We start from the raw sequence: 25,226 nt of genomic DNA, 5'->3' as shown, positions 1-25,226 counted from the left end.
CTTTTGAGGTTCTGCTCTGTAGCCCAGCCTGGAGCACAGTGGGATGATCATAACTCGCTGCAGTCTCAAACTCCTGGGCTTCAGTAATCCTTCTGCCTCAGCTTCCAAGTAACTGGGACTACAGGTGCGCTATCACACTGGGGTAATTATATTTATTTATTTATTTAAAGACGTGCCCTCATTATGTTGCCAAGACTGGTCTCAAACTCCTAGCCTCATCCTCCCACCTCAGCCTCCTGGTCACTGGGATTATAGTTATGAACCACCACAACACCTGGCTAAGTTTTACCTTTTTAAGAATAGAATAATTTGTCTATTTTACCTAAGTTTTGAAACTCACTGGCATCAAAGTTTTTCATAGTATTTAAAAATTTCTTTTTGTAAAAAATTCTGCCATACCATGTAGATATATTCCCTTCTTGTTTTTCTCTACTTCGTTCTGTCTCTTTCTGACTGTCTCTTTCTCTCTGTCTCTTCCTGTATCATGTGGGTGTTACACTGAACAGAGGATTGCCTTGTTATTGGTCTTTTCAAAGAACCAACTTCTAGCTTTGTTGGTCTTCCCTATTTTTTCTTTAGTTTTGGTGTCTTTGATTTTACTCTTATCTGTCTACTTTATTTGAATTTATTATGTCCTTTTTCTTACTTTCTATGTTTCCAACTTTCCATGTTGGAAAGTTAGATACTTAATTTTTTGGCTTTCTTCTTTTCTCATGTATGCATTTCCATTGAGGTACACATAAGCTTTCACAACCACATGTTCAGTTTTTTTCTTTTCTTTTTTTATTTTTAATTATTATACTTTAAGTTCTCGGGTACATGTGCACAATGTGCAGGTTTGTTACATGGGTATACATGTGCCATGTTGGTTTGATGCATCCATCAACCTGTAATTTACATTAGGTATTTCTCCTAATGCTATTCCTCCCCTAGCACCCTATACCCTGACAGACCCCAGTGTGTGATGTTCCCCTCCCTATGTCCATGTGTTCTCATTGTTTAACTCTCACTTATGAATGAGAACATGCAGTGTTTGGTTTTCTCTTCTTGTGTTACATTGCTGAGAATGATGGTTTCCAGTTTCATCCATGTCCCTGCAAAGGAAGTGAACTAATCTTTTTTTATGGCTGCATAGTATTCCACGGTGTATATGTGCCACATTTTCTTTATCCAGACTATCATTTATGGGCATTTGTGTTGGTTCCAAGACTTTGCTATTGTGAGCAGTGCTGCAATAAACATATGTGTGCACGTGTCTTTATAGTAGAATGATTTGTAATCCTTTGGGTATATACTCAGTAATGGGATTGCTGGGTCAAATGGTATTTCTAGTTCTAGATCCTTGAAGAGTCACCACACTGTCTTCCATAATGGTTGAGCTAATTTATACTCCCACCAACAGTGTAAAAGCGTTCCTATTTCTCCATGTCCTCTCCAGCATCTGTCGTTTCCTGACTTTTTAATGATTGCCATTCTAACTGGCATGAGATGGTATCTCATTGAACCACATGTTCGGTTTTGTGTTTTTAAAAATTTCTACAAATTCTTCATTAAAACACAAACTATTTTGAAGTTTTAAAGTTTCCAAATGTATGGAAATTAAAAATATGTATCTTTTATAAACTTATAAGTTGATAGTATTGTTTTCAGAGGTTGAGGTCATATTCTTTGGAATTTATTGACATTTATATTCTTTTAACTAGTAAGTTTTTGTAATTGCTCCATGTGTGTTTAAAAAATGTATATATATATTTTTTGAGATGGAGTCTTGCTCTGTCACCCGGGCTGGAGTGCAGTGGCCGGATCTCAGCTCACTGCAAGCTCCGCCTCCTGGGTTTACGCCATTCTCCTGCCTCAGCCTCTGGAGTAGCTGGGACTACAGGCGCTAGTTTTTTGTATTTTTATTAGAGACAGGGTTTCACCGTGTTAGCCAGGATGGTCTCGATCTCCTGACCTTGTGATTCGCCCATCTCGGCCTCCCAAAGTGCTGGGATTACAGGCTTGAGCCACCGCGCCCGGCCTAAAAAATGTATATTAAAAAAAATCTAATTGTTGGGAATAGAGTTCCATGTATTTAAATTAGATCATGATTGCTTATTTAGTAATTAACATTGCTCATGATTGTTCAGATCCATAACATTTCTAGTTTTTTTCTGCTTGACCTATAAGTGGTGTAAGAAATATATTTCAGTTTTCTGTTATGTCGAAAAAGTGTTGTATTTGATCAATATTTTCTTTACACATTTTGAGGCTCTTATATTGTATACAAGTTTAGAATCTCACTGGTGAATTGAGCCTTTTATTATTTGTATTCATACTTTTTGACTTTATTTATTTATTATTTGAAAAAATACAGCCATGTTGCTTTTCTTTTTGGTATATAATTTTCCTATTATTTTACTTTCAACCTTTGTATATCACTATGTTTTTAAGTATGTGTCTTGTAAATAGCATATTGGTGGATTTTAAAGTCAATTTTGACATTATCTAAAAATATGTAAATATGTAAATCCCAGACAATAGTTTACTTTATTGAATTATTGTAATAGCTGCTTGTTGGCAGTGGCTGTGTTTAAGAGGATCAACCATTTGGTTACATTTATTGATTGTAAAATTTATTCTAAGCTAGATTAGAAAAATTGGTCAAACAGATTTTAAAGATGATTTGTTATTAAATATTGACTGTGTGTTCTGCATAGTGCCCTGCTGCTTGCTTGCCTTTACTGACCAGGTTATGGTGGTGTGTGGTGATGGTCCTGAGATTGATCAATGGCAGCCCTTGGTAAGAGTTAATATGAAGCAATAATATCTGAGGAATGATGGTAACAATAAAAACAGAAGGAAAGATCAGAGGACTGTGAAAGAAGAGTATATGAACTTCTTATTAAATACAGTCAAGGAAGGTTTTTACAGAAAAGGCATATTTATGTGAAAACTTTGTGATGTCACAATCCTCTTATACTTTAGTAATTAGTATGTTATAACTTGACAGTGCTCTATAATGGAAAATTTCTGTAATCTAAGGGCCTGGGTTTTGGGCCTTGTGGAACTCAAAGCATCTAAAAAATCAAAATTGCTAAAGTTAAGTTTAATTTTATATTCTGTGGTTTCTCAAGTAGTTACTCTTTCTCCTTCCAGCTCTGCTTCCCAAGTATTTAAAAGTGTTGGATTTCTCAGTCAGTTACTCCTATTGACTTATGTGAAAGCAAAAATATTTCTGTACATTCATCCAAGACACCATTACACTTGATACCCAGCAGGTACTTTTCTTCTATTCTTTTGTCCTTTTTATTCCCTGGGTGAAAATCAGTGTAGACTCTGAGGTATAATTCCCAGGAAAATCCAATCAAGAGAGGACAGGCTATTCCCAAGACTCAGTACAACCATTTGGTCACTGATATTCAAGGTTGTTAATTAGAATTTTTTTACTTGTGAAAAACAACCTAAGACTCTTTGTTTGGAAAACCTCAGTCAGAACATGAAATTATCACCTTCTGAACCTCAAAAAATGCTCCTACTTCATGTACTATCCTGTAAAATGTATGTAAAACAAATGGTTTACAGTTTAGCAGACTAGACATTAATCTAACCTATCCTTGGATAGTTGATCTATCTCTGAGTATTGCTTAGTAAATATTTCTCCTCTTAATTTAATTTATAATTTAATTCTTATTCAACATGTTCACTGCATATGTATTCTGGGCAAGGCATGGAGGAGAGTATCAAAATGAACAGATTTCATTGATTTCCTCCTATGACTTCATGTGGAGCTGGCTCAATATTAAATGGGCTAATTGAAAGTATCTGGAAAGAATAATTCTGAAGGCTAAGAACTTAGATGAGACTAGATCTGTGAGGGAAAGATGTAGTGGAAGTTACTGGACAGCCAAAGGGAAGTATGAAAGTGGTAGATACCAGAGTAGGAGTAGATGATGGTATGGCAAGAGATGGTAGAGAAGCTGCAGATAAGGCAAGAGACACTCAAGACCCACTTTGCCTTCACTGAAATTCTGTTGAGTACTCAGACAGTAAAAGGTACTTCTTCTGAAAACTATCTGCCCCTTAAAATAATCTTTGACTTTAGATTGTCAGTGACTTACAGAGTAGCATAGTGAAGAATGCTTGGAATCTGAAGTCAACTTGCTCTTTAATGTTTTTCTTGAAAGAGAAATGCATGTGTACCATAGACAATTTATAAAATAAAGTAGGAAGAAGAGGAAAAAACACACATAGTCCCTCCATAGAAAAATGGCAACTGCTAAAATTTTGACATTTCCTTCAGATACTCTTTTTTAATCATTTACATTTTAAAAAAGCAATTGCAAAATTGGTTTGAATTGGATACTTAGGTGTGCAAAATCAGGCAATCCATATAATCTCTTCAAGTCCTTATTTTCTAATCTGTAAAATGTGGATCATATTACCTTTCCTACATTCTTCATGGGCTATTTTGTAACAAAAGATATGAAAGATTTTTAAAGGCTATAAACTGTAAGGAGAAAAGCAAATCCATGGTATAAATTTTGGTACTTGTTTCCTGGAGGAAATGTTAATGAAAAGGATAAAAAGTAACAAGCAGCATTTATGGTAGGACAGAACTTGAAGAAATTGACTTAGTTGTAATTATGTGAGAGAATAGGAGCATTCTCAATTCAGATGAGTTTTTAACTGATAGAGCTAATCATCAGGACTAATGATATTCTAACATAAAATATCTTGATTTCCAGAGGATATAGTACATCTATAATATATTGTTTTCTAAAGCCCAATATGAGATTAGAATTAACAGAAGTATGACCTTCAAGATTCAGGAAATAATTGGATTATATTTGTAATTAGAGAGATCCTTATTAATGTTTTATAACCAAGATTTATTAGCACATTCCTTAATGTGCTAATGTGCTAAATGATGTGTAGATAGTGAAGAGAATCAGAGAAGAACGACCAACATGTTTAAAAGGGTTGAGAAAGGAGATGGCATTAATAACAGAAAAGTGTTTATTATGGGTATCATAAAATTAAGGAGAGGTAAATAGTTAAATAACTCTATGATTGAGTCATTGACTAGTAAGTTTAGTGGATGAATTTTTGGGCATGATTTCATTTGTATAAACGATCACTATCTGGAGAATAGTAGTAGTTTCTATCTCTACTGAGGATTTAGCAGAAGTAAATAATCCTAAATAATCGTCCTTAATAGATTATGTCTGAGGATTTGGAAAGGAGTAAAGAAAACAATTTATGAAACACTCAACAGAATGCCAAAGCAGATTTTGAAATTTGTAATTTGTGTATATTTAAAGTTACTTTGTGCACTGTGCATGTAGGTATGATCTGCTCTTTGGCCTCTAAGCAATGATGACTCTATCATTCTCTATGTTAATGACTCTGGTTAGAATTCTTATTTGAAGAGGTATCCTCTTTAGATTCAGCCTATAGAATAAACATTACCAATAGGGGAAGATGATAAAAGTTTTGCATATCTCACTATCTACATGATTTTTCAGACAGTAGGAAATAGTAAAATAATGCAGATAGACCATGAGGATTAAGATTTAGTTACTCTAAGGTATTTGGTGATTCTCATGAGACCAGTTTTAGAAACGTGGAGGCAAGGGGGGCATCGATTGGCAGTGGAGCAGATAGTATTAGGAGAAATAAATATTTCTGAAAAGTAGGAGCATAAAGGGAGATTATACTAGCAATATGGTATAAAGCCAAATTACAGCAGTAGATTCTAGATTAGGAATTTGTATTTTCAGAGGTGATGAGACCCACTGAACAGTTTTTGGCAGTGCTAGTTATATAATCAAGGGGCTGCTTAGGAGAAGCAATCTCATGGCCATATTCAGGAGAAATTGAGAGGTCAGTTGTCCTGAATTATAGAATTTCAGTAATGGTTACTGAAAACAAATGAGAGATTTGAGAGGAGTAGGACAGATGAGATGATTGTGATAATGTATTAAATCTTGAGGAAAACTGCATTGGGGATTAGAGAGGTAATTATGGGTTTTGTTGTAGTCATGTAAAATTTATATGTACATGTAATATATAAATATCTAGGTAATAGTGCTTAGTAAGCTGAGGGAAATATGGCTGTACTGTTTAGGAAAGAATTAGGGGATGAATGATATACTTACTCAGATTCAACTAGAAGTTATATGCTAGTGATACTACTAGATCTTTCCATATATATTGCCTTTCATATAGTGGTCAAGTTTTAGAGGGAGAGTATGATAAGACCAAACAGAAAGCCCATTAGAGGAGGAGAACAAGGCAAGATCTTAAATAACACTCTTATTTATGTAGTGAAGGAATGATGAAAAACTAGAGAATGACAAAAGGAGAAGTTTGAGAGTTAAGTGAACTACCAGACAAATTTAGTGCCACTCAGGATGTTTATAATAGTGTCATTACAGCTAACAGTATTGAGTTCTTGCTGTGTCAAAAACTGCTCTAAGCTCTTTACCCATGGCAAATTTTGAGGCCAGAACTATTATTACTCAATTTGATAGTATCTTAGATACAATGAGATAGATAAGTTGTCTAAGGTTAGGGAAAAATGGGAGGGTAAATGGTTAAGTCATATTTAAACCCAGGAGTTTGACCAGTTATTCATTTTTAACAAATATATTACCTGTCTGCCCAGATTATTAAACATGAGGAGGAAAACACATGGGTTTAAATAAACTATCTAATACCCTAAATTGAGATTTGAAAAGATTAACATGATTGAATTTTTATTTTAAATTGTCATTCTTTATCATCTTGTAGAGAAAATTTTACTTGTCTTCAAGGTCAGCCTGTATTGTGATGGAAAATATTTGAGATGAGTTCAATTTTAAGTTTGGATCCTTAAAAAATATCAAATTCTCACCAACTTTTCTTTAATTGCTTCATCACAAGCAATAAGTTAGACTATTGTCATTGAGAATTAGAGTTTACTTCAAACCCAATACGGTGGTATTTATTTATTTCAAAGATTTTTAAGGCACTTTTGTAAAACTCAAGTAATTATTACAACAACACAACAAGGAGTCTACCGCTGTATTTTAGATGGCATTTACATCTCTGGAGAGATTAGCGTGTACAAAATAACAGACTAGGCTGGATATATTGAGTAGTTGTTGAAATCAGGTAGTTGGCATATATTTCTGAATGTTCTTCTCAAATCTCATAATTTATATGCATAAAGCATATATTAAATATATGTAGTATTAGGCTGATCTTTGATACAGGGCTGCTGGTAGAAGCAGATACTTATTTTAATAAAACATAATAATAGCATGTAAAGAGATTCAAGTGCAACATAGACAAGATTCTTTGGAGCAGAGCAATTCAGAAGATGAATTTAAAGACAGTATGATTTTTTTTTTCTTTTTTTTTTGACATGAGGTCTCTATGTATTGCCCAGGCTAGAGTGCAGTGGCTATTCACAGGTGTGATCATAGTACATTACAGCCTTGAATTCCTAGGCTCAAGTGATTCTCCTGCCTCAACCTACCTACTAGCTGAGATTACAGGCATGTGCCACTGCGCTTGGCTTAGATGATTTCTTTTTAGTTATTTTTAATTTTTTTTTAGAAACAGCATCTAGGTCTGTTGCCCAGGTTGGGATAGCCTTGCACTCCTGGACTCAAGTGATCCTTCCACCTTACCTCCCAAGTAGCTGGGACTACAGACATGTGCAATCATGCCTGGTTAATCTTTTTATTTTTTGTAGAGGTGGGGTCTCACTGTGTTGCCCATACTGGTCTCAAACTCCTGGGCTCAAGCAATCCTCCTGCCTCGGCCTCCCAAAGTGCTGGGATTATAGGCATGAACTACTGTGCCTGGCCAGATGATTATTTTTGAAATCCAAATTTGAGGCTGGAAGATTAGGTGCACTGTATATCTTAAAGCACATAGGATAAAGATAATGAGAAGAAAATCATGAAAGAAAACAAAATAGGAACGACAGATACACGAGGTATGAAAATCAATATGTAAAACCAATAGTAATTCCAGAAGGATGAAAAAGAATTGACTTAATTGAGTGGAAAGAGGAGAAAAGTAAACAGGGGAGAAAAGTATTTTGAAGGTGTCATCTTAATTGGTGCTTGAGCAAAGTAGAAAGGAAACAGAACATGTTGGTGAGGAAAATAGTTGATGTGTTTTAAAATAAGAGTGCAGAATTGTATCACTAGAAAAAGGATAGTAACCATTAACAGAATAGAAAAGTATAATAGCACTTCCAACTTAATCAGGAGGTAATGAAATGAATATAGTTTTAATCAAACCAACAAAAATTAAAAAATGAAATGTTATCTCTTTTTGCTGATGACATGATTGTCAAGCTAGAAAACCCAAGATATTTCAGTAAAAAACTACAAAGTGTAGTAAGGTGGCTACATATATACAAAATAAGTAACTTTTACAACAAAAAGAAATAACTTTTCCCAATGTTTACACTTTTCATTCTGTAGCATTTTTTTCCATGTAGAAATTAGGAAGCACAAATCTCTCTACTATCTGATTTATCTCTCTTTAAGTTTGTAGATGACTTTATTTACATTTTCTCTTCTTGATTACACAGTAAAGCCCAAACTAAATTTGAGCCTACATGATTAAAGAATACCAAGTATCTAGGTGTGGAAAAAATTCTGGGGCTGGCTCTCCATGAACCTTGTACTATGTAAAATGGCAAGATCACCTTGTAATCTTGAGCAGAGTAGTAGACATTTGTGCCATTATTCCATAGCCAGAATGTCAATTTCAACTTAAAAATTATGTTTTTCTTCCTCTTTCATTCTTCAGGTAACTTCAAGGTCAGCCTTGCACATGAAGTTGATGAATGGAGAAAATCACTCAGTGGTGTCTGAATTTTTCTTGTTGGGACTCACGAGTTCTTGGGAGATTCAGATTTTCCTTTTTCTCTTTTTCACAATGTTTTATGTAGCAAGTATGCTTGGAAACATTCTCATTATGCTTGCTATAATCTCAGACCATCACTTACATTCCCCCATGTACTTTCTGTTGGCAAATCTCTCCTTCATTGATGCAGGTGTTTCCAGCATTGCAACCCCAAAGATGGTTTATGACCTTTTCAGAAAACATAAAGTCATCTCCTTGAAAGGATGCATGACTCAGATGTTCTTTATTCACACTGTTGGTGGTACAGAGATGGTGCTGCTCGTAGTCATGGCCTATGATCGCTATATTGCTATCTGTAAGCCCCTCCACTACCTGAACATCATGAGCCTAAGAACGTGCATTTCTTTTATGGCTGTTGCTTGGACCATTGGACTCATCCATTCTGTGGCCCAACTGGCTTTTGTTGTAAACTTACCCTTTTGTGGCTCCAACCAAATGGATAGTTTTTATTGTGATTTTCCTCAGTTTATCAAACTTGCATGTATAGACACATACAGACTGGAGTTTCTGGTCACTGCCAACAATGGTTTCATCTCCATGGGCACTTTCTTCATCTTGATTGTGTCCTACATCTTTATTCTGGTCACTGTTCGTAAACACTCTTCAGGAGGTTCATCCAAGGCCCTGTCCACTCTCACAGCTCACATCACTGTTGTGGTTTTCTTCTTTGGTCCTTGCATTATTGTCTATGTGTGGCCATTTCCTACCTTACCTATAGATAAATTTTTAGCTATCTTTGATGTCCTTATTACTTCTTTTATGAATCCTGTCATCTGTACATTTAGAAATAAGGACATGAAGGTAGCAATGAGGAAACTGTTTCTTAGGGCTTTAGGTATCAGGCAGAATTCTTTTTCTCCCAGTCCAAAAAAATTCAGATTCATCTTGACTATTCTTGGAAATTAATCTCTTTAATTGAACATTTCACAAATCATTTTAGTTGAGTTAGTGTGTTCAATATCTACTGTGAAATCTCTCCTCAACAGATTCTGTTCTGATCTGGTTAGTTCTTCACGGGGAACCCTTGCTTTAAGAATCCTGAAAATATTGATGAGAAATGAATTCACTCTCTGAATGTAGCATCCTTGTTTATTTTTGAAGATTTTGGTGATAGTGATTGCTAAAATCTCACATACTGGGCACATTTCCCATTAATAACCAATTTTGGATGCTGTTCTCCTTGACATGGATTCTCAAAGGTTTATCTCTTCTAATTCACGTGTGTACCTGTATTTATGTCTTCAGAGTTTCTCAGTGTCTATATACTGAGGGAAAAACAAAGTAAAGATAATTGCTTAGATAGCTTCGAGCATTTGAGGCTTTTGCCATCTTAATTTGTTCAGTTATAATTGGAAGGTAAAATTTGAGGAAAATCATAGAGAGACAACTCAGGAAACTTTAATATTATTAATGAAAAAAACATTTCAAGACCAGAAGATATAAATTGCTATACCACACAATGTACATGATAATTATTTTTATCCCAATTATTTCCTAAACAAGTTATTTTTTATATTTTTTATATTGAAAAGTATATAAATATTAAATGATTATAAATGGATTAAATATTTTGGAGATGAAAAGAAGAAACACTGATTTATTAATAAATACAAATGCAAAATATTTCCATTTTATGTGAACCAAGTTCATGACTAAATAAAAAGCAAATGATACATATGATTGCGCCACTGCACTCCAGCCTAGGTGATAGAGTGAGACCTTGTCTTAAAGAAAAGCAAATACAAAGTGTAGAAATTACAAAATATATTACAAAACTGTCTATAAATGAAGAGATATAAAGTTATAAATTAAGAAATGCATTAAACTTTCCACATGATAAACTTTACATAATTATTTAAAAAAATACTAATCAAAAATAGCATAAATAATTGTTCAAAGAGAGTATTTCAGTGCTTCTCTGGGTTACCAAATAAGTAGGAGTGGCTGTCATGTGAACCTGCTATTATTCAAGTGTGGATTAAACAACCTTTTAGGAAACTGTCCTGCTCTTCATCAGCTCCGGAATGACCTGTAGCAATCCTTGTACTGGCAGCAATAGACTGTTAGTAAGAAATTGGAAGCATAATGTTCAAGGCCGAAAGGAATATTTCTGACAAATCTTCACCCTCTCTCCCACACAAATTTGCCACTGAATCTTAGCTATAAGATTAAACCCTCTTGAACTTGAGAAAAGATGTGTTGGCGTTCCTGTTTTGTACCCCTTGCTTTTATGCGTTGAAAACTTTCATCCTAAGTGTTGCATGCATCTGAAATATCCTCCCATATTTCTAACACTAGTCCTGGCTTCTTTCATGAACTCCAGACGACATAACTGGAAAGAGCAATTCCATATATAACTTTTATGAAACTTGTCACCTTCCCTGTAGAAACTGGGGTTTTCTGCATTCTCACCCAGATTGATGATACCACCCAGTTTTTTAAAGCTAGAATCTTGATGACACAGAGTTTTTTTTTTTTTTTTTTTTTTTGAGACAGTCTCACTCTGTTGCCCAGGCTGGAGTGCAGTGGTGCGATCTTGGCTCACTGCAAGCCCCACCTCCCGGGTTCACGCCATTCTCCTGTCTCAGCCTCCCGAGGAGCTGGAACTACAGGCACCTGCCACCATGCCCGGCTAATTTTTTTTGTATTTTTAGTAGAGATGGGGTTTCACCATGTTAGCCAGGATGGTCTCGATCTCTTGACCTCGTGATCTGCCCACGTCGGCCTCCCAAAGTGCTGGGATTACAGGCATGAGCCAGTGTGCTTGGCCTTGTCTGTTCTTTTAAATATTGCTTGTATTTGTCCCTTTCTCTTTCTTTTCACTGTCATTTCCTTGGCCCAGGATCTCCTATTCCTCACCTCCTAATCGATCTGTGAGCATGGAACCTCGCCTCCCCTTCCTCCCAGAATCTTCCCCAGAAAGCCACCAGAGGGATCTTCTGTAATGTGAGCCTGATAATATGACTGCCCTCAGAAACCACCTATCGTATAGGGTTGGAATTCTTTTACTTCTCCAGATTTCTTGTATAGGATTGATAAAATCTTGGTGTTTGTGTAATCTTAGATATTTTGATGTCACATTTTGACAAAGCATGTAAAACCGTGAGCACCAAAACCTAGTCTCGCTGGCATGAATGGGGACCTTTAAGAATTGATGTTTCTGGTACACATTATAGCGTAATATGGCCCATAATAAGTTGAGATCACTGGTTGTGACTCTGGAAGACAAACACTGAAAACTAGCTTTACTGCATGCTATAGGATGTTGCAACACTATGGGGATTGGGGTACAAGGGCTGCCGATCTAGGAGAGCATTCAGAATGCAGAAAACTGGAGAAGAGTTTGTGGAAATCATTTCTTTGGGATGAGCTTGAGCTGACATATAATGTGTGCTGATACCACTGATAGAGATCATGAGGTAAAAAAACATGATCTAAGAATCTGTAAATTTTAATTTTTCTCTGCCAGTGCTCTGTGACTTGAAGAAAGCCATAAATTCTGGAGGAAGATGGATGCCAATATTACTAATAATGTTTGACCCTGAGTCTGACTTGAAAATTTCATTGGGTTTTTGATACATTTTCTCATGATAGCTTTACAGATAAGATTGTAAAACGTAGATTGGATGATAATAAAATGTAACGGGGTCCCAATTATCTCAATAATTATGTTCTAAATGTGTATATCAGAGGAATTTTGCCTATTTTTGAGGATTCTTCTTTTTTAGAGCAGTTTTCTGATTACAAAATAATACAAATCTATTAAAGAAAATTAGAAAAATATACAGAAAATTTGATCATATTTGAATGATACTTTAATCAAGGACCAGTGACAAACAGGCACGTGGATGTCTCTCAGCTTAGATAAGAATAGAATCAGAAACATGAGTTTCTTTTTCTTTCTTTTTTTTTTTTTTTGAGACAGAGTCTCACTCTGTCACCCAGGCTGTAGTGCAGTGGCCGATCTTGGCTCATTGCAACCTCTGCCAAGTGATTCTCCTGCCTCAGCCTCCAGAGTAACTGGCATTACAGGCGCTCCCCACCACACTTGGCTAATTTTTGTATTTTTAGTAGAGACGGAGTTTCGCCATGTTGGCCAGGCTGGTCTCGAACTCCTGACCTCAGGTGATCCGCCTGCCTCGGCCTCCCAAAGTGCTGGGATTATAGGCATGAGCGAGCCACCGTGTCCAACCCTGAGTTTCTTCTTTAAAAATGGTTAGTAGCTCTAGCAAGAGCAACAGCTAAGGAAAAAGTTTAAAAGAAAATAAAATTCATCAACTCTGTGATACAGTAGACAGTGTTATTAATAGCTAAAATACTTTCTTGAAGGTGGAATTCTCCTGGTTCTAGTAGATTAAGAATTTTGCTTTTCTGTTAAGAACATTACTTACTAATAGAATAAAAAATATGAGTTTCTTCTTTTTTTGAGACATAATTTCAAAAATTATTTAGATTATTGTATAATGAAGTAATAGTAGTGTAAAATTTATGATGTCTGAAAAACTAAAACTTGTTTTATGAAAATTTCATTATAATCAAAACCATGAAGAAACAATTTATATTAATAGCATTAAGGTAGATAGATACCCTGAGATTATGTATCATAACTTGTTTTCCTGCTGCAGAAGAAATAAATTTGGAGAATTTATTTTCAAAAAAAACTCAAACAATGTAATAAAAATAAGTCTATGTCAGGATGACAAAATGAGGGCATACTTAGAAAATCTGTGAATAACATAAAAATGAAAAAAAAAAATTGGATGACCCGACAAGGTTCCAAAAACACTCAGATGCATCAAATTAAAAAAATTGAGAGCAGGAAAAATAAATATGTGAAATTCTATATTTACATCTATAAAACAAATTTGCAGAAGGCTATTCTGGGTCGTTTGCCTCTCCATACAAACCTTTTTTAGTTTATTGATATCCTCAAAATAACTGAGAGTTTACTGAGAGTTTTTTTTTTTTAATCATGAATGGGTGTTGGATTTTTGTCAAATGGTTTTCCTGTGTCTATTGATATAATCATGTTTTTTTTTTCTTCTTTAGCTTATTGATTTAACAGATTACATTAATTGTTTTTTGAGCCAGCCTTGCATAGCTGGGATAAATCTCACTTGGCCATGATATATAATTCTTTTTATATACAATTATCCCTCAGTATCTTTGCAGGATTATTTCCAGGACTCCTGTGGATATCAAAATATAGATGCTGAAGTACCTTATATAAAATGGCATAGTATTTGCATATAACCTGTTCACATCCCCCTGTATACAGTCATGTGTTGTATAATGATGTTTCAGTCTATGGTGAACTGTATTATTATAGTGGTCCCATAAGATTATAATAGAGCTGAAAAGTTTCTATCACCTAGTGATGTAGCCATTGTAACATTGTAGTACAATGCATTACTCACCTGTTTTTAGTGATAATGGTACAAATAAACCTACCATGCTATCAGTCATATAAAAGTATAGAACATATAATTATGCACAGTACCTAATACTTGATAATAATAAATGATGATTTTACTGGTTGATGTATTTACTATACTATACTTTTTATTGTTATTTTAGACTATACTCGTTCTACGTATGAAAAAATCCCAGCTAACTGTAAACATGCCTCAGGTGGGTCCTTCAGGAGGTATTCCAAAAGAGGGCATTGTTATCATAGAAGATGACAGCTCCATTCATGTCATTGTCCTTGATCTTTCAGCAGGATAAGATGTGGAGGTGGAAGATAGTGATATTGATGATCTTGACCCTATGTCGGCTTAGGCTAATGTGTATGTTTTTGTCTTAGTTTTTAACAAAAAAATTTGAAGAGTAAAAATAAATAAATAAAAAGCTTACAGAATAAGAATATAAAGGAACATTTTTGCAGAGCTATACAATGTATTTGTGTTTTAAACTGTTATTACAAAAGAGTCAAAAAGTTGAAAAGAAGTGGAAAAGTTTATAAAGTAAAAAGTTACAGTAAGCTGAAATTAATTTATTATTGAAGAAATAAAAATATTTTAAAAATAAATTTAGTGTAGCCTAAGTATACAGCATTTATAAAATCTGCAATAGTGTAGTATAATGTCTTGAATTTTCATATTCACTTACCACTTGCTCAGTGATATACCCAGAACAATTTCCAGCTCTGCAAGCTCCATTCATGGTAAGTGTTTACCTTGTATTCTAAATTTTTATGATGCCTTTTCTATGTTTAGATATGTTTAGTACGCAAATACTTAGCAATTGCCTACAATATTCAGTACAGTAACATGCTATACAGGTTTGTGGCTTAGGAGCAATAGGCCCTACTGTATAGCTTAGGTGTTCAGTGGGCTGTAGCATCTAGTTTGTGTAAGTGCAGCCTACAAAGTTCACACAATGACGAATTTGCTTAATGATGCATTTCTCAGAATGCATCCCCCTTGTTAAGTGACACATGACTGTACTTTAAATTAGATTGTTTATATTACTTAATACAATGCAAGTGCTATGCAAATAGTTATTAAACTCTATTGTTTTTAAAAAATTTGTGTTACTTTTTAATGCTGTATTGTTATTTTTTGTTGTTTTTCTTTCTGAATATTTTTGATTCCAGGTTGGTTGAATTTACAGTTGTGGAATCCATGGATAAAGAAGAAGGACTGTACTTTGGATTCAATTTGTAAATATTTTTCTTTTCTTTTCTTTTTCTTTTTTTTTGAGATGGAGTCTGGCTCTGTTGCCCAGGCTGGAGTGCAGTGGCCAGATCTCAGCTCACTGCAAGCTCCCCCTCCCGGGTTTACGCCATTCTCCTGCCTCAGCCTCCCGAGTAGCTGGGACTACAGGCACCGGCCACCATGCTTGGCTAATTTTTTGTATTTTCAGTAGAGATGGGGTTTCACCGTGTTAGCCAGGATGGTCTCGATCTCCTGACCTCGTGATCTGCCCGCCTCGACCTCCCAAAGTGCTGGGATTACCTGCATGAGCCACTGCACCCGGCCTCAATTTCAAAATGTTTTTCTAAAAATTTTGGCACATTTGTTCATGAGAGATATTGGTATGTAGTTTTGTTTTCTTGTAATGTATTTGTTTGGTTTCAGTATTAAGGTAGTGCTGGCCTTATAAGGATGAGTTAAGGTATATTTCTTCTACCTAACTTACGGAAGAGATGGTACAGCATTGGTATATTTTCTTCCTTAATTGTTTGGTAGAACTTACCAGTGAGTCTGTCTGGGTCTGACACTTTCTGTTTTGGAAGATTATTAATTATTAATTGAATTTCTTTTTTTATTTGTATAAATTTAAGGGGTACAAGTGCAGTTTTGCTACATGGATATATTGTATGGTGGTGAATTCTGAGCTTTTAGTGTGACCATTACCCGAATGATATACATTGTACCCATTAAGTAATTTCTCATCTGTCACCCCACTTCCACTACCCTATCCTTCCAAGACTCTGATGTCTATTATTGCACACTCTGTGTTGTGTACACCTTATTTAGTTCCCACTTTTAAGTGAGAACATGTGGTATTTGACTTTGTTTTTGAGTTGTTTCACTTAAGATAATGGTCTCCAGCTCCAGCTCCGTACACGTTGCTGCAAAAGACATTATTTCATTATTTTTTAAGGCTGAATAGTATTCCATTGTGTGTGCATGTGTGTGTTTATATATATATATATATATAATGTATATGTGTGTGTGTGTATTCCCACCAAATAAACCAATTAAAAAGTAGGCAAAAGATATGAATAGACATTTTTCAAACAAAAAACCATACAAATGGTCAAGAAGCATATGAAAAAATGCTTAACATCACTAATCATTAGATAATGCACATTAAAACCACAGTTGTCATCTTACTCCAGTGAGAATGGCTATTACTAAAAAGTTAAAAAATAACAGATATTGGAGAGGATGTGGAGAAAAGGGGAAGCTTATATGCTATTGATGGGAATGTAAATTAGTACAAGCTCTACGGAAAACATATGGAGAGATCTCAAAGACCTAAAAATAGAAGTATCATTTGATCCAGCAATCCCACTACTTGGTAACTACTCAAAGGAAAAGAAATCATTGTATCCAAAAGATAACTGCACTTGCATGTTGATCACAGCACTATTCACAATAGCAAAATCAACCTAAGTGTCCATCATGGATGATTGGATAAAGAAAATGTGATTCAATATCTTTAATAGATATAGACGTATTCGGACTCTTGTGTGAGTTTTTGTAGATTGTATCTTTGAAGGAATTGGTTCATTTCATCCAGGTTATCCAAGTTGTGGGCATAGAGTTATTTATAGTATTTCTTTATTTTTTTAATGTCTGCAGGATCTGTAGTAGTTTTTTCTTTCATTTCTGATATTATTAATTTGTATCCTTTCTTTTTGTTTTCTTAGTTAACATAACTAGAGTCTTACTGATTTTATTGATGCTTAAAAAAACAGCTTTTTGGTTTTGTTGATTGTTTTCATTTTAAAGAATAGTATTTTATTGAATAAGTTTTTTTCACAGAAAAATAAGCTTTAATCTACAATGAATGGCAGATTATACAGCAGAAAGCAATTTCTTGGTTTCCCACACTGATGGAAAGCTTTTTACTAAGTAAAAAAGCCATAAACTTATATTCACAAATATAGTACTCTGTCTCAAAACATTTCACATGATTATTCACAATACTAATACCATGACATAAGAATCAGTCATTTGGTCAGGTTAAAGTGTAACAGTAATGAAAAAAATGTAAAAATCTAACATAAATTACATTAAAACCTTTGTTACATCAAATCAAAGATGCAAATTTCTTACAAAATGCAGAAAAATCGTAAAATATGTAGTAATTTAAGTTATTACATTAACGATACAGAATAAGAAAGTAGTAAACTCCAAATAAACTACAGGCATATCTGCAAACTTCGGACTTCAAAACAGAATCTTACCACTCAAACGTTAATGTAGCATTTATCTACTTTTTTGTTGGTTTGTTTTTGAGACAGAGTCTCACTCTATCACACAGCCTGGAGTGTGGTGGCATGATCTTGGTTCACTGCAACCTCCGCCTCCCAGGTTCAAGTGACTCTCCTGCCTCAGTCTCTTGAGTAGCTGGGACCAGAGGCATGCGCCACCTCGCTCAGCTATTTTTGTAGTTTTGCAGAATCGGGGTTTCACCATGTTGGGCAGGCTGCTCTCGAACTCCTGATCTCAGGTAATCCACCTGCCTCAGCCTCCCAAAGTGTTGGGATTACAGGTGTGAGCCACCACGCCCAGCATATTTGTGTAATTTGAGGACACAATTGTCCCTCGATTTTTTGTATTGGTTTTCTGTTTTCTATTGTATTAATTTCTACTCTAATTTTTTTTATTTCCTTTTTCTGCTTACTTTGTATTTAATCTACTCATCTTCTAGTGTCCTAAGTTGAAGCTTGGATTATTTATTTTAAAGCTTCTTTTTCTACTATATGCATTAAGACCAATAAATTGCCGTCTAAGCATGCCTTTTGCCACATCCCACAAATTTTAATACATTGTATTTTCATTTTCATTTCATTTAAAATATTTTTAAGTTTCCCTTGAGATTTCTCCCTTATGCTTGTGTTATTTAGAAGTGTGTGTTTAAACTCCAACTGTTTTAAAATTTCCAGCTATCTTTCTTTTATTGATTTCTAGTTTAATTTTATTTTGAACGGAGAGCTTGCTTTCAATTTTGAAAGATTTTTGCTATGTGAATAATTTTTAATTGCCACATTTTTCTGTCTTTACAATATTTTTAGGATACATCTCCGTTGTCTTCTGTCTGGATTTTGAATTAGAGTTAGACATATTTTCTCTACTTGCAGATTATAGAGGAATTTACTTAGGTTTCTTCTAATTCCTGTTTGTTCATTTAAAAAGTCTTCAGACTTCTGCATCCTTTGGAATTTATTTTGGTATAGTGCCAGAAGTTGGTTTAATTTAACCTTTTCTACATATAGTTCTCTAGCATCCTCAGGTCATTTATTAAAATGTGCATATCAACTGATATGAGAAGTTGTCTTTATTGAATGCTACATTTCCACTGGCAATTTGGGATATTTCTGCATTTTCTATTTGGTCCCAGTAATCCATTTGTTTATTCCTGTAATTTTATAAAACGTTGTAGGAGTCTTTAAAATATTTTATTATCTGTTAAGGCTTCCTTCCTCTTCTTCCACTCCATCGAACTCTCTTTCCAGGTTTTCACAGCTCTTACTTGTTCTTTCAAATGAAATTTATAATCAATTTAGCGCCTCAATGAAACTTGATGATACTTTAATGGAATGGTGCTAAGTTTAGAGATTAACCTAGGGAAAATTCACATCTTTGTATTTTTCTTTTAATTCTTGCTTTTTTGTGTGTCTTTTTTCCAAAGTGTTTCCCACTTTAAAATTTTATGCTTAAATCTCAGACTTTTCTAGAGTCTCCCCCCATCCCTAACTGTCCCCCAAAGGTTTGGAGGAAATATTAAATTCAAATACTAGTGCTCTGTCACTAACTAGAGAGGATGATATCATAAAATAAACTCTTTGGAGTATTCTTTCTTTGTATTTTTAAAATAAAAATTGATAGATAAAAATTTTCTATTCAAAAATTATAAGAGGTTATTTAGATATCCAGTTCCTTTTCCCAGAGGTAAGCATTGTTATATTTTTATTTTTTATTCTTTATATTCGATTGCTCGTGCATATATAAAATATTATGTCTTGTCCTTTCATTTTAAAAAATATAAATGATTTCCTCCTGTCCGGAGGCATTTCATATCTGTAGAAAGAGAGCTTTCCCAAGCTTTTCTTATTGTTTCAAATTATTCTGTTATATATTCTATAATTTATTTAGCTAATTCTTCATTGATGAACATTTTCTCCAATCTTGTGTAATTACAAATATCTTAAAAATTATTATTTTGTCTAACAAAACGCATAGGAGGTCACTAACACCATCTGACACAGAGTCCATTTTCAAGTTTTCTCAGTTTTTACAAGGATTTTTTATAGCTTTTATTTTTGCCTTTGATATATCTATGAACAGTTATGTCATATTTTAGATTTCTTCCCCTCTATTCCTCTTTTTAAATTTAATTCAAGTTTTCTTAGATTGTGATTAAGGTATGTTATTTGTACTATTTCCAATTTTTGAGATTTCTGGTGCTATAATATATGGTCACATATATGGTCTCCGTGGATATTTGAAAAGAAAGAATAATCTGTTTTAGGTTTCAGAGTATGATGTTACTTAGATCTACATTATTGCTTATGTGCTTTAGGTCTTTTATATTAGTCTTATGTTTTTGGTCTCTTTTTCCCTCTGTTTGTGATTCATTTATAGCTTTCTCTGTTGGCTTGCCAGGATTCTGGGTGACAGTTCCCTTGGACAAATGAACTTATATTGGTGATCCCAAGTCTCTGCAGTATCATTTGGTCAGTACTACCGGTGTGCCAATTAGCCATATCTTTCACAGTAATAGCATTTTATAGTTTGTGCATGAAGCAATGGTAGTTCTAACCACAGTTAAATGTGGTTAAATCTTTGGAAATAGACACACCTTTGGTCTTTAAATAAGTACTTTGGTGGCAAATATAGAAATGGCTTAGGGGCATTGGCTTACAGTGCTCCAAGTCCCCAAGGGTTGGTACTGAATAGATGTTTCTGATGACAGGTTTGTTTTGTATAGAAATTAATTAAATATACCTTATACAAAGGAAGCAGCTTCGGTTGAGCTTAATGAGCAAGAATCTACAAATGAGAAGCAAAAGGACATCAAATCAGAATCTAAAATTATTTTTCTTTCTTTTTTTTTTTTTTTAAGACCTCATTGCTATCTAAAGTTGAAATCCAAAAAAGGGAGTTAGCATGGCTATGAGGCAATCTTATAAGTGGGAATAGAATCTGATTTGCTTTAGTTCTGGGCTTTATTTTATTTCTTGACATGCAGACAGAGCACCTTTATTTTCTTCATTCATTATATTATAGTAGAAATTGAGTCTCTTATGGAAAGCTGAAGGATTTTATGTGGATCAAGATAATGGCAGTCAGGAAACTCAGCCAGGATCCTCTGAGCTGCAGGTATTATACCAATTCACCTTCTGCTACTATGTTTATTTAAAAAACCAGGCTAAATTATGGATGCATTTGCAGTACCTCAAGAAACCCAGATGCTATGAATACTTAAGGACAAAGCTATCTCCTTCTCTTTCACTTAGATCTACCTAGGGTGCTGAGGATAGAACATGGGACATTCAGAAATGGACTAAGATATATCATACAATCAGAAAATCATGAGGAAGAAAGTTTTCTCTCCATACTGGCTGAGAGGTAGACCAGAGTATCAATCTCATTTCTACCTCTTATGTTCTATCTTGTTGCTTCTCCACTCTTGGTCTTGATTTCCCTAAATGTAAAAAGGAGCCCATAATACCAACTTTCACAGTTTTTGTAGATATCAAACAAGATAGTGTATATGAAGCAGTCATTGTTGTGTCTTGCACATGGTGGCCACTGTTTTTGTTTTACCTTGGTTATCATTATTTCCACAGGAAGCTCATCAAACAATGCTCCAGACTGGGAGATACTCCTTGATAATGTCTAAGTAATTCTTTAAGCTCAGACATGAAGCTGTGTATTGAAATAAATTAGATCCATCTCTTAAAGTGCAGCATAGATTCTGTTTCCTTTCTGAAGATAGCTCTGATCACACTGGCTCAGGAGTATCTTTTCTACTTCAACAATTTTATGATCATATTATATTTGAAATTTTTACACAGCATGTTTTTTATTGTTCACATTGTGTGTGCTCAGATGTAAAATCCTTAAAAGTAGTAAATATTTTAATACTTCTATAAGTAAATAGTACCCATTGTGCATGGGAGGCATCTAGTAAATATTTATTGATTGATTACAAATGGTTATGATAAAGGGCAAAATAAATGATACAGCAGATTTATATCTGCTATTTAGCAGATTATAGATTTATATAACATGCTAATTGAGTCAAAAAGGGAATTAGATAAGAGGGAGATTACTGTGAAGAGATTGTCTTGTATGGGGTATGTGACTTACAACCAATCACAAACAAGGGAAAGAAATAGTGAATATGGGAGCTACCCAATGCAGAAAATACTGTCATTATGGTGAACTTTATTACATACCAGGATAGCATAGGATTATAAAATAATAGTAATTGCAGACTTGGAAGGATTGTCTCCACCCCTTTATTTTATAGATAATACAACTGAGTTGAAAAAGTGTCTCAAGTGTAGAGGGAGTGGGAGGAAGAACTTGGTCAAATTTCCATGAGCTTAGGGCTAGGACTTGATCATACTTTTCTGATTCCAAGTGTAATATCTTTCCACCATTCCATGAACCATGAAAAGTTATCATGGCCAATGAATTTTAGATATCAATTATGTGGAATTGTTTTTGCTATGTTGCATGAGCTCTATTCATGTGTAGATCCTGCAGTGTACATCTCTTTCCTGGCCTTATCCTTCTCCACCATATGCTGTCACTGCTCGGGCTTTGTGATCAACTCCACTCCCTGGGCTGGGCTACAAAGGTGGGATAATTTTAGGGTTTCTACACTATTTTCTCTGCTTATGAGGAAAAGGTGAATATAATCTGATAAAACTACAGTAGCATGAGGCTGAACGTGAGAGAGTATGAATAACGGTAATATATTGCACATGGAAGAAATAAAAAAGGTAAGAAAAATAAAGGTCATCAGAAATTGCTTGAGGTTTGGGGAGAACTATGGCCAGGAATAACAAACTGTGAGGGAGAAATCAATGAGTTCATCTTCATTTCCTCTTTTTTTCCCTCATGTTATTCCAGTGCATTTAGCATTTGTTTTTGCCTGATCTTCTTTTATCACAACCTGTAGATTGTTAGGGGGTCTAGGAAATTGGAAGCAGTGCTTTGTGACAGTGAGTTACTGCCTATTTTCTGCAACTACAGTTTAAGGGGGTTATATAGAGATGTTTTGGCTCTGTAAGTTAAAGCCATATTTTTTCCTTACAGTTTGAAACTCATGCAATCAGAGACTCCCCACAAAGTTTGAGTTTCTCTTTACTCTCCTTTCCAGGTAATGTTAGAGTCAGCTCTGCTCACAGAGGCAATGGATGGAGCCAACCTCTCTGTGGTGTCTGAGTTTGTGTTCCTGGGACTCTCTAACTCATGGGTGATTCAGCTTCTTCTTTTCCTCTTTTTCTCTGCGTTCTACATGGCAAGTCTGGTGGGAAACCTCCTCATTGTGTTCTCTGTAACTTCTGACTCTAACTTACACTCCCCTATGTATTTCCTGCTGGCCAATCTCTCCTTTCTTGACCTGGGAGTTTGCTCTATGCAGCCCCCAAAATGATTTATGCCCTTTTTAGAAAATGCAAAACCATCTCTTTTGGGGGCTGTATAACTCAGATCTTCTTTATTCATGCTGTTGGGGGCACGGAGATGGTGCTGCTCATAGCCATGGCCTTTGACCGATATGTTGCTATATGTAAGCCTCTCCACTACCTGACCGTTATGAACCCATGAATATGCATTTTAATTTTGGCTGCTGCCTGGATCCTTGGCCTCATTCACTCAGTGGCCCAACTGGCTTTTGTCACAGACTTGCCCTTCTGTGGCCCTAATGTATTGGACAGCTTTTACTGTGATCTCCCTCAGCTCATCAAACTTGCTTGTACAGAGACCAACAGACTGGAGTTCATGGGCACAGCCAACAGTGGACTCATCTCTGTGAGGTCTTTCTCCATATTAATTATTTCTTACATCTTCATTCTGGTCACTGCTCAGAAACACTCTTCAGGTGGTTTGTCCGAGGCCGTCTCTACTTTGTCAGCTCATGTCTCTTTGGTTGTTTTAGTTTTTGACATTGATTTTCTTTTACATCTGGCCCTCCCCCTCATCACATTTGGACAAATTTCTTGCTATCTTTGATGCAATTCTCACTCTTTTTCTGAATCCAGTCGTCTATACATTGAGGAACAAGTTGATGAAGGCAGCAATGAAGAAACTTTGGATCAACTTGTGAGTTACAGGAAGATGTCCTAGCTCTTCTAAAGATAAACAAAAATGTAGCTCTGCACTTGAAGGCAATGGAAAAAATAAAGTCATTGAAATTTATATCTCAATTACTTTTGTGTACTAGGTTACATTTGTGTATCTCTAGTACTCTAATCAATAACAGTAAAGGGAGCTAACATTGGAGGCTTCTGTGTTTCAGACCCTATGCTGGATGTTTAATAGAAATCATTTAATATTCATGACAACTCATGTGCAGTGAGTATTTTTATGTCAATAATTTTTTTATAAGTTAAGACATACCATCTGCCCATTCTTTTTATAATTACTATGTGAAATGTTTCAAACCTAAGCTATCTTTCACCGAATTTCCCACTTTCATTAATCTTCTCTCTCAAAAGGTGCCAAACGAGGATGTGTTCAATAATTCAGTGTTGGAAGTTAGTGTATTATTCCTCTTCACTGTTATACTTTCCCTGTTTTGAATTGCTTAATGTCCTTTTCTCAAACTACCTACCAAACTATCGTAATGCCTAATTGCTTTCATTTCACTCACTCTTGCTTTAGTATCTGCTTGCTTCCCATATCCTTTGGCTACTTGGAGAACTGTTGATTATATAATAGAAGTTTGGAAATTTAGAACTGGAATTTGAGAGACCATTTGTTCCAACCTATTATTTTATAGATGATTATATTCAGACACAGATGTTAGATGATAGATTTGAAAGGAGAATTTGGTTTCCTCACTTTTAGATTAAAAAAAATTTAAGCCCAGTCATTGATTTAGGTTCTTGAGCTTTCCACTAACAAACTGTACCTCTGCCCTTCTACTGCCTTTTTATTTATGACCCCAGTGAGCAGAAGAGACACCAGTGAGTTCATTATTCTTTCTTTTTTTTAAATTTCAACTTTTTATTTTAGATTCAGTGGTACATTTGTTACATGGGTATATTGTGTGAAGCTGAGGTTTGTGGTACAATTGATCCCATCACCCAGCTAATGAGCATGACACTGTTTTCATTGTCACCAATTTCATATGGGTATTTGTTGTTTCCAAGTTCCTTCTTTATTTGCAGCCCAACAAGAAATTTATTGAACCAGGTTCTGGTTATTTTACAAAATGCATGATTGTATCATCACTCACGTCTGGTCTCATCCATGGCTTTTATTTGTGTCACTTACTAAAAAAATCCATAATTAAACAGTATTCCTCTGTCTATATTGCTTTTCTACTCTACTGAACACTCCAAAGAGCGTTTGCCATCACCCATCTTCCTTCCTTCCTTCCTTTTTCTTTTT

General features: G+C 34.9%; 1 protein-coding gene and 1 pseudogene across 1 annotated transcript; both read left to right on the top strand.

Moving 5' to 3' along the window:
• Positions 1-8,820: 8,820 nt before the first annotated feature.
• On the top strand, positions 8,821-9,819 carry LOC105527476 (olfactory receptor 4F3/4F16/4F29-like). The gene has a single exon (XM_011963800.1). It carries the CDS (start codon positions 8,821-8,823, stop codon positions 9,817-9,819), a length of 999 nt encoding a protein of 332 aa, XP_011819190.1.
• A 13,203-nt stretch (positions 9,820-23,022) lies between these two features.
• LOC105527464 lies at positions 23,023-23,957 on the top strand (annotated as a pseudogene).
• Positions 23,958-25,226: the final 1,269 nt, after the last annotated feature.

The sequence above is a fragment of the Colobus angolensis genome, unplaced genomic scaffold (assembly GCF_000951035.1).
Source record: "Colobus angolensis palliatus isolate OR3802 unplaced genomic scaffold, Cang.pa_1.0 Scaffold625, whole genome shotgun sequence".
Taxonomy (NCBI): Eukaryota; Metazoa; Chordata; class Mammalia; order Primates; family Cercopithecidae; genus Colobus; species Colobus angolensis.
Note: the sequence above shows the minus strand (reverse complement) of the source record. Positions and strands in the feature narration are given on the sequence as shown.